At 41.9% G+C, this 10,762-nt stretch overlaps 1 protein-coding gene across 6 annotated transcripts in view; it reads right to left on the bottom strand.

The window, feature by feature from the left end:
* Nucleotides 1–4,395: 4,395 nt before the first annotated feature.
* STAM2 (signal transducing adaptor molecule 2) overlaps nucleotides 4,396–10,762 on the bottom strand; it is a 32,360-nt gene continuing 25,993 nt past the window's right edge. For all 6 annotated transcript variants that reach the window (XM_048484908.1, XM_048484910.1, XM_048484912.1 and 3 more), the window contains exons 13-14: nucleotides 7,884–8,038; nucleotides 4,396–7,586 (exon numbers count right to left, since the gene is read on the bottom strand). In XM_048484908.1, the coding sequence (XP_048340865.1) occupies nucleotides 7,367–7,586; nucleotides 7,884–8,038 (375 nt within the window). In that variant the 3' untranslated portion in view covers nucleotides 4,396–7,366. The remainder of the gene's footprint in view (nucleotides 7,587–7,883; nucleotides 8,039–10,762) is intronic.

Genomic DNA, 10,762 nt, shown 5'->3' with positions numbered 1-10,762 from the left:
GACTAATAAAAGGAAACATTTCTTCACACAACGCGTGATTGGTGTTTGGAATATGCTGCCACAGGAGGTGATGATAGCAACTAACCTGAATAGCTTTAAAAAGGGCTTGGACAGATTTATGGAGAAGTCGATCTATGGCTACCAATCTTGATCCTCCTTGATCTGAGATTTCAAATGCCTTAGCAGACCAGGTGTTCAGGAGCAGCAGCAGCAGAAGGCCATTATTTCACCTCCTGCATGTGAGCTCCCAAAGGCACCTGGTGGGCCACTGCGAGTAGCAGAGGACTGGACTAGATGGACTCTGGTCTGACCTAGCAGGCTCTTTCTTATGTTCTTAGTACTATTCTAGCCCAGGGACCTGCTTCTTTCTACCTAGACCCTTCCACCAATGAAAGGTTTAAACTTAAAATTACAGTGTGGGGAAAGATTCTGGGTAGGAAAAAAACACCCTGAACACCAACTCTGCTTCTTGCAGCACTGTTGTTATGCCAAATGGGCAGTTGGAGAATAAGATGCACAACAAATGGGACAAGTTGAATTTTATCTTGGCAACAGTCTGCATAGCAACAGCCCAACACGAAGGGCTACCAGGAGGCAACATAGTTGATTGTTACTGGGTCAAAGTATTTGTTTTTTCCCCTCTTTTAGCACATGAAACAGTGCACAGAATAATTGTCTAGTGAAGGCAACACCAGCCATGTGGAACACCTACCTAAGCAGGTTGAGTGGGGTGGGCTGCGCAGCAGAATCCTTGGCCTTTGACAGGCAGTGGCTTGGGTCCTGGCTTACAGCCCAGGATATTCCTATGGTACATTAGTTTAATTGAATCTTGTACAGCTGTAATAGGCAAGACCATTACCATCTTAACTACGTTTTAATAATTTTGGCTATCAATCTCAGATGCTACACCGAATCCCAAGAATGTAACAACTCATTTCTTAAAAGCAAGTATAATACAGAGGGGTCATAGTCTATTATTTGATAGCTACTCCTAACATCCATTTGAGTTCTCAGATAACAAACCATGTTATCATTTGCAAACGATGCCTGAAAACACACTTCGATTTATGGAACCTGTGTGGGCAAAAAGCAACGTGTGAGGAAGAAATTGAGTAATATTGCCACCTCGTTCCTCCTCTCATCAGAGCGTCACTTTCAGAAGGGGAGCAACTGGAGTAAGTTTCTGTCGTCCCCCCTTCAGCTGCTCTCCCCCAAATGTGGCTTTTGGTCCAAGTGCCTCCTGTGACTCCAGGTAACATCTTTCCAGAGTTGAAAAAGGAACTTCTGGGAAGGAAAAAACCCACAAAAATCTATGCCTGTCAGCAGAAATACACAGCCTTGTGATCCAAGAACAATCTTCCTAGCCACTAATCTCAGTGTTACCACTGCTGCTTGGGTAACATTGATTTCAGCTCAGGCAACGTAGTGAGGCGCAGGAAGCCAGTGTTCTTCAAAAGCAAAGTATTTTATTCGGAAGTGGTTGCTCTACCTTGGGCAGGGGAATCACGCTTTCCTAGCCAAGCACTAGTACCTTTATACACACACATCAAAAGGGGCAAGGGGGCAGGTCCCTTACCATACAATAAAAAAAACATCAACACATAAAAGAAAATATACAATTACAACTTTGTGAATGGGACCATGAGATCTCGCTGTCAGGCGTCTTCCCGCGAGACTTTACGATAGTGCTGAAATGGAGAGCGGAGAGTGTCCATTCATAAAACTGGGTGAGCCTGTTTAACGCACCCAGGAATCTGGTTATCAGATGGGCCGCTTCCTTGAGTTATGACCTGAGGTTCCCGTGCCTCAGTCCCGCAACAAAAGAAAGTTCAAATGGTCCAATGGTGATCTTGGCACGTTCTTCAACAGCTGGGATATCTGGGGTGCCGTCATCAGATTCAATTTGTAAATCCAAAGGGGTCTTTGTTTCCGCTAAAGAACATCAGGACACATTAAGGAAAAAAAGAAGGCCACAGGGACTGATGATAAACTTTAACAACCCCCTCCCCATCCATGGAAGCGTAAAGAAATATGGCACATGCTGGTTACTAAACACCTAATTTTGCTGTATCAGTGAAGCATCAATCCCCAGAAGGCAAGCTCATGATCTTGGATCAAGAAAACCCTGACCCCTTCCTCATATGCAAAATAATGTACTGTCAATCCACTTTCAGTGCACTTAGCAGCTGGATTTTGCTGTGTGGAATAGCAAAATCCACTTTCAGGCAGTTGTGAAAGTGGATTGAAAATGCATTATTCTGCATGTGCGGAAGGGGACTCTGACAAGCAGGCAGCTGAGGAAGAAGCCATTCCCCAAACCCCCCTTGTAAAAGAAGAAATGTTGAAGGCATCCTCCACTATATTGGATTGTGCTGAATGTCTGTCTTTTCCACTCATTGCTATTTGACCTACACCCAGATATTTTTAAAAATCCAGTTTGTAAACAAGAATCATCGTTACAGCAGTTTCAGCTTGAAGCCTCAGACATTTTTGCACAGCGAACGCCAAAGCAATGTCGTTTAATCTTATTTGTGTGACTTTTTTTTGCAAGAATGTAGACACAAGATGATCAACCTACTGTCTCCTGCAAAAAATTACAAAGGAAGTTCAACAGCTCCAATAGCGCAGTACTACCCCAGTGGTTGTTATAATGGCCAAAGACCAAACAAATATAACTTTTAACCATATAACCATATTGGGTGACCAAAAACTTCATGCTCAGAATCACTAGGCTGCTGTTTTGCAGACCTGCTTATGGACTTCATGGGAGGCATCTTTTGCCAGCTCTGGTCTGAACATGATTCTTATTCCTTCAAAAAACCCACACTCATTTGGTTGGGAAGAAGCAAGACTCAGAGGCTGATTCTGCATGGGCCAAAAACAGCGGTGTGAAAATGGTGTGAAAACAGTATAAACCCTTTTACACCGGTTCAAACCCTTTTACACCATTTTCACACTGCTGTTTTTGGCCCATGCGAAATCAGACAGAGGCGTAGCTCCAAGGGGATGGGGGCGGGGCGGAGACGGGACGCACCGGGTGTGCACCTCTGTGGGGGCGTTCTGGGGCAGGATGGGAGCATTCCGGGGTGGAGGACGCACCAGTGCACCGGGTGCTTTCCCCCCTTGCTACGCCTCTGCTTCACCACCATCAGTGAAAGCAAACAGTAAAGTTCAAAACGGACAAATATATCAAGTCCCTTACTTTTATTAGGAGTAAATACTTTTGAGCAGCGTTGAGGTGCCAGCGTCCACCTACTTAAAACACTAATTTGAATTCAAGACATATACTAAAAAGAACTGCATTACAGCTTTTACAGAACACTCCTCTGCAAGAGATTGATAGTCTTACTGATAGGAAGTTTGAAAAAGCATCTACATTCTGTATAAGGTCACCAGTTAAGGTCGCTTGCTATTCCAAAGCTAGAGACTGTGGCACATGCTCTGGTAAAGGGAACATTTACCCCTGTGGGTGGTAGAACAACTGTAGCCTTAAGTTGTATTCTTGCTATTCACTACTTACACTTGCATATGAATTTCCCTCTTAAAAGCTTAACGTTTTGAATACAAGCCAACCCTGCCTAAACCCACAAGATACAGCTGATTCAGTCAAAGCAAATAAGCAACTGGCAATATAGACTTCTGTAAATTACGGAGGAAGAATGTATCACAGGAACATTTTGCTTTCAAGCCATATAAGGTTGGCCAGTTACATAATCTTTTTATTTCCTACTCTTAACTGGGTCACAAGGTATCCTTAGGTTGTATTAGCTTCTATGAGTAATCTCTTAATGGCTATGAACAATACTTTGTATTGTATTTCCACCTCCCCCTTCAATTTCTTTATAGGCTGATCTCTTGTAACAATCATCCCCCCCCCTTTTAAATGAACAACATTGAGAGCTGGTATAGAGTATTTATTACAAGTTCGGATTAGCAACAGAGAAGTCCATATTCAAGTCCCTTTTCTGCCACACAACTGGGTGACCTTGTCCCAGTCAATCTCTCTCAGCTTTACCTTCCTCACACAGTTGGCGCAAGGTTAAAATGGAGGAGGAGGAGGAGGAGGAGGAGGAGGAGGAGGAGGAGGAGGAGGCCTGAGCTGCCTAAAGGAAGGATAGAATGAAAATGTAATTTTAAAAAATGATGCAGTGGAGATTAATGTACAGAATTAAAAGGTGCTGCACTTATACTGCTCAAGCACAAGAGGGCACTAAGTGCAGAAGTGCCAAAGCAACGAGGGTCAGGGGAAACTCAAATATTCATGGCCAACACTTTTGGGGTGGGGAGGGGGAGGGAGAAGACACCATGGAGAGGTACAGAAAGAAAGCTTTTAACACCCCTAGAAGTGTGAAAACACCCAAGGCTTACACATTAAAAAAAGACTCCACTGACATATTTGTCAAATAAGTAAGTTTTATTCGCACAAGTCTGCGCAAACAGGTAGGCAAGGGCCAGGTAAATTTTTGTATGATCAAATCCCAAACTTTTAATAGTCGACGTTGCCGGATGATAGCAGCTTGTGTAAAAACAGCTTAGCCAGTTTGTTGTAGAAAAGAACGTACTTTGTAGTTTGAACTTCCAACAAACTTCTATAGCACAGAGAAAGTCCTTAGAAGGCATTCCAAAACTCTGCAATATTCGTCTTTCCTTCCACCAATTAGCTCAAAAGAAAAAAAAATAACTTAATCCAGTTTTCATGCACATTTGCCCCAAACAGGAATGAAAACTATTCCAGGGGAAAAGTCTTTTACACACTACATTTATTGTAACAAAATCTGCCTAGGCTTTGAACTGTGACACGTTTTCCATGAGAATTGAATGATGCAGATAAGGACAGGAAAGTATTCAGCAGAAAAACCTCAGAACTAACATGACACGGCCACCCCTTAATTCGCAGCCTTTTGTTAGGCAACTGCAGAAGACAACAAAACATGAACAGCAGGCGAACCAAAAGTCAGTCAACACACAAAAACACACAGGGCGCGTTTATAAAAGGGCTTGCTCCCAAAATATCTGATTCAGGGATATATTAGAGATTGAACATTCTCATGGGCAACATTTGAGTGGTAAGAAGGGATTAATTTTTGTACAATTTAAGGTGGCAAATGAACTGCAAACAAAAAGCATGCCCTGCTTTAGACAGCCATGAAACATACTGCAATACACTACTATTACAAACTGCCAGACATTTCTATTCAAACAGTTAATTTATATGAAAAATTTACTGCTTCTTTTTTAAAATATAAAAATAGGTGTAAGCCTGTAGCACATTCTCAACTCCATTCAAATCAATGACTTAATTCTCACTGATGCCAATGGAGTCAGGGCCCCAACTATGGAAAACTTTCGTGAGTTCCTTTGGCAGCATAACTATGATCACACCTTAGCAATAAATAATGATGTAGTTTAGAAAAGGGAAGAGGGACAGAGATGATCCCATCAACACCAAAACACTAAATACAGTCTCAACATCAAAATTTGTACATATTTACAACCTGCAGAAGTGCATTGTAAGATTACAGCAACTAGCAATAATGCCAAATGCAGACACATATAAAATTTCAGTGATTTTTAGAGAATGAATATACATATGTAATTGTATATAAAGTTTCAGATAAGTGAATATATATACACACACACTATTTATATATGTATTATATATATATATATAAAGATTATGATGGAAAAAAGTTGTTTCAACTCAACATCAGTCAGATATTGGGCACCACTTAATGTAGTATCAAAGATTCTGATCAATAAAAACTCTTGATTAGCTCTAGACACTTTCCCCAAAGTCTTCAATTTGCTTATAAAATGTTCACGGTGACAGGAAACAGACAAACTGTGCTCTAAATAAATTTTCTAAAGAGCACGCTTTAAAAATGAATCCTCAGTCTTAAATAAAGAAATTATGTGTATATCTGTTTCATTCAGCCATTCTAGATCATCGCTGGACAGAAAAAGGAAAGAAAGTCTTCTGTGTCTTTTTTTTCTCGATTGCACACAGAAAGCCCACAGACTGATTTTCACAAAACTTTTTAAACAAGACACAGACGTATGTTGGTCCAATATGAAGCTTCATCTGACTGTGCCCATGCTTCTGAACAGTCTTAGTTAGCACCAGTATAGGAAGTCACAAAGCCATTGAACAGCCAGTTTCGATTTGAACACACATTTTACCTCACTGCAAAGTTAGCACACGTTCATAGGGCAGACAACATACACTGCGGGAATCAGCATATACACAGCATATAAACACCTTTAGATTTTCACACATTTAGTCATTATTCTTTGCTTCCCACTGGTCACCCCATCCAGAGTACAGATCAGCTACATGTAAGTGTTAAACGTGTGTGTGAACTCAGTGTTACAAAACTCAATAAGCAAACGGACAGCAAGGAGAGAAGCCCAAAGATAAAAGAACAGAGGCTCTTTCCCTTTTCTGTAAGTTCAGTCCAGCTGTTCACACTACTGGGGTAAACGTCTAAATTCCTATTCTGCTCAGCATTTATTTGATACTTGAGGCCAAAAGGACTTCTGATTGTGGGCCTCTGCTATTATTAACCCATGATACAGGCATATCTCTGCAACAAGAACTGCTCTTTCAGTGTGGTAAAGTGAAAGGAAAGCTGAGAGAGAGAAGTGAAGAAGGTTGTTTCAATAGGGCAGCCTGTCCTTAGAAAATTAAAGAGGCAGGGGAAGCAAGACCCTTTCTTCCCTTGCACTGGGGATAAAGACAGCTTCACGGAATAAACAGAGCCAGTGCCAATGAAAAACGAGCAATCCAAGATGGCAAAAGCCAGAAAGGCTATTAACTTCCTCTGTCAGTCAAGATTTCCTTCCCCCGAGTTCACAACGGCTTTATTGTACAATCATAAAAAAGCAATCTGTTAAGATGATCTAGCAGAGGGTGCAAACTGGGGAAAGCAAATTACCTAAATAAATTGAGTTTCGGGACAGCACTCCAAATTTAAAGGTTCTATAAAAACAGCAGCATTAATAATGTCTGGAAAGAACGAAGAGGAAGACTGCATATATAAACTTGCCTTGCACTATCCCCTCTTATGAAAGGAAAAGTTACTTTTATGGAGGTTTCATTGTAAACAGGGAGAAGGAGAGACAGAAGGCTACACAAGCCAAGGTTTAAAGGCCATCTTTGAAAAGAAAAAAAAATACATTATCATCCCACCTTGTCTAAACAGCTATGCAGGAAAAAAACAGTTAAAACTTGAACTAAGTTTTCCTTTGAAATTGCTTGGTTATCTTTCCCCTTGAGCAGAAATAACCTTTTAGATCAATGAAGGGCAATTTAAATGACAGCGGTCAGCAACCTCAGAAACTGTTTTCGGGAATAGACTCTGCATTTTCACAGAAGCGGCTGCTGGTAATTCGTTTGCTGCTGTGGAAGTGAATGAACCGGAACTGCTGGATAGCATGTTCCTTGAGGCAAACTGGAAGGAGTGTTCTGATAGGCTAGCATATCCATAGGCAGGCTCATTGGTTGGGTATAAGGGACTGTTCTAGGCAGTGGAAGGCAAGAATTCTGGTTCACATAAGCAGGGCTGGACACAGACTCTACACCAGTGCTGAAACATAAACAAAAACCATTAGACAACATGCAAAGTGAGGCCAACCCAGAAGGATTGCTGACTGCTAAAAAATGAAGCAAACCATTCCAAAGGACTAAAGTACATATTTTTTAACATTAGACTAGCATTCCATTCCTTTCAGCGGAACGGGACCCCAAGAGTCCAAGCCCCTCTTCCTTCTTCGGTAAGCCCTCCCCACAAATTGTGCTGGGGAACAGCACAAAGAGGAGAATTGGTAAAAATCATACTTTGAAAGAACAAGACGTTTTTATTCACATGATTTTGTTGAAATACCTTAGATAAGCTGCCTGAGCAGGCTGAGATGCTACTGATGAATTGATAGTTGGAGGCAAGGACCTCAGCAGTCCAATCTGATCACTTCCAGGGTTGTATCCTTGAGGAACACCTTGAACCAAATAGCTCCCACTGTGAACATGGAGGGGATATGGCTGCAATGGAAGAACACCACAAAATAAATGGTCTGAACTGGGTATCATAAAATCCAGAATTAAAACTGCCAGTAAAAGGTAAGTGGCTTTCTGCTTTCTGTACTTGAAGTAAAGAGATAACTTTTCTAGTTTTTTGTCTGTTAAAGCAGAGACTCTGCCACAGTCTGTGCTGCCCAGTTATACGAGATCTTAGGAAGGAGAGCACATGTACTGAGGAGCAATCCTTCAAATAAACCAACCATAAGCTTGATCAGAACACAAGTCTACAAAGAGCTAGCCATGGATACTGTTCTAACTATCTGAGCTCAACTTGGAACCTGTGAATATCAAGATATCAATATTCAACCTGTGAATATTTGTGCACTAAAACTTTCAGTGTGAACTGGTTTTCTGAATGCATGTTTATGAGTCCCATTTGATTCAGTTTAATCAGAGTTCAAGTGCAGACATACAAACTCAAAACAGGTGAACAGACAGCATACTACCTTAAACCAGGGGTCTTCAAACTATGGCCCCCCAGATGTTCATGAACTACAATTCCCATCAGTCCTGCCACTTGGCCATGGTGGCAGGGGCTGATGGGAATTGTAGTCCATGAACATCTGGAGGGCCATAGTTTGAACACCCCTGCGGCTTAAACAGTAGCTTGGATTCTTGGGGGCATATATGCATGCAGTTCTTTTCCCATTCTCCTCCCCAAAATGTATATCCCTTTCGGCCAAAACCCAGCAATTTAACTAACAATTTAAAGTAGAACATTATAACAACAGATCACAAAACTAATTAAAATCAAAAGGACAATACGTATATAAAATACAGAACTGGCAATTAGCAGATAAGGTAAGGATGAAGGGTCACTGAGGAAACACCAAATTAAAAAAAGAAAATCTCCACCCTATGATGTCAGATGATGATGGAACAGGGCACATGAATATCCCCAAGAAGCAAGTTCCATCACTTTGCCGCCATGGCTGAGAATGACTTTTCAGATTCCCACCCACCTAACCTCAAAAGGGCAGCCAAAGCAGGATCACCAGAAGATGAACCTAGTGATTAGGTGGGTTCAAATTGGGAGAAGATGGTCCTTAAGGGGGAGGTCTCACATGGACAGTGGTGGAGCTATAAGGAGATGGGGGTGCACCAGGCACCCCGCCCCCTTCCCCTCCCACTTACCTTAGTTCCTCTCTCCTGCCCCTTAGTTTTTCTCTCTTCCCATCAGGAAATTCTTCTCTGCTACAGCCTGTAGGAACTACCCTTCCCAGGAGACCTTGCTCCTATGAAGAGTAGTTCCCAACAGGAAGTTCCTCTCTCCTGCAGCCTGGTGGGAAGTGTAGTTTATTTATTTTTATTTATTTATTTATTCATCCCTGGAGGGCTCTAGGCGGTTCACAACACAAAACTAAAGAGCAGTCAATAAATAACTTAAATTACCTCTAAAAACATTAAAATAAGTATGTAGCATAACATCCCCATATTAGCGGCATCCAGTCTTAAGGCTGGGAGGGACTGACAGCACCCCAGATGGAACTAATATAGGGCACTGCCAGAAAAGACACTATGACAAGGCCTCACAAGGGGGCAGCCAATCCACGGCCGGCCTCACCAAAAGCCCGGTGGAACAGCTCGGTCTTACAGGCCCTGCGGAACTCACTAAGATCCCGCAGGGTCCGGACAGCTGGCTGCAGAACTAAGGTAAGTGGGGAGCCGCAAGGGGGGTGAGCAGCAGAGCCAGGCACCATTTTGCGCCCCCCCCCCCTCGCCTCTGCACATGGACAAAAAATAGATGGCTGGGAGGTTGGTGCAGTCAGGAAGGGGAATTAGATGAACCCATCCTTATCTTCCATCACCACATACATTTGGATCAGGCCACTGGGTCCAACCCTCTTCCAACCCAAACTGTTTGAATTCTGCAAAAGCCTAACTATTGCTAGGAGACTAATTTCAAAAATACTGATCTAGCTTGCCTGAATTACACCAATTTATTATTCAACATATGATTTGCTCAACACAGGTGTTCAGTCAAGCACTCCTGCCAGAAAACTGATTTTTCATCAGGATTCAACTACATAAAGCAAAATTTAAATAGTACTTTGCAACCAAAGTTGCTATTTCTAAAGTCACACTGAAGCACGGGGGTGGGGGTGGGGGTGGGGTTGTACAGGCACACACTCTACAACGGCACTGTATTGTGCATTTAATGTATGGAACACTTGTCAAAAAGACTGAGCATCTCAGTGTTAACAAGATTCCATTTTCACAGGATGACAGTATACATAGAAAACAATGGGTGAATGCATGCATCATCCTTAATCACTTTATACAGGGATACCATTTCTGAGCAGGTAAACCACACCACCGCAGAAGGAATCAAAGAAGTCTTGTCATGTGTGCAGTTAAACACTCCTACCAGAAAATTGACTTTTCATCAGGATTCAATTTTATGAGGCAGAATTTAAGTATTGTGCAACCAGTTATTAATCGTCAACCAGGAAGCCTTCTCTTGAAGTGCGAAGAATATTAGACAACAAGATGCCCAGTCGTCATAATTTACTTAAAACCTCAAATATAATCTTTCATCGCTGCTGAGAGTTCACAGCAAGGCATTATGGTTAAACACATCATCTTTGATGTGGCAGTTTCCATAGTAACTATTCTTTTCACACTGATTATGTAAAACCCAACTAATATATGCAGTCACATTTGCCCTTTTTCTTTTTGCTTAAT

This window comes from Sphaerodactylus townsendi, linkage group LG02, assembly GCF_021028975.2.
Source record: "Sphaerodactylus townsendi isolate TG3544 linkage group LG02, MPM_Stown_v2.3, whole genome shotgun sequence".
In the NCBI taxonomy this organism is placed as follows: domain Eukaryota; kingdom Metazoa; phylum Chordata; class Lepidosauria; order Squamata; family Sphaerodactylidae; genus Sphaerodactylus; species Sphaerodactylus townsendi.
This window is presented reverse-complemented; position numbering and strand designations above follow the sequence as displayed.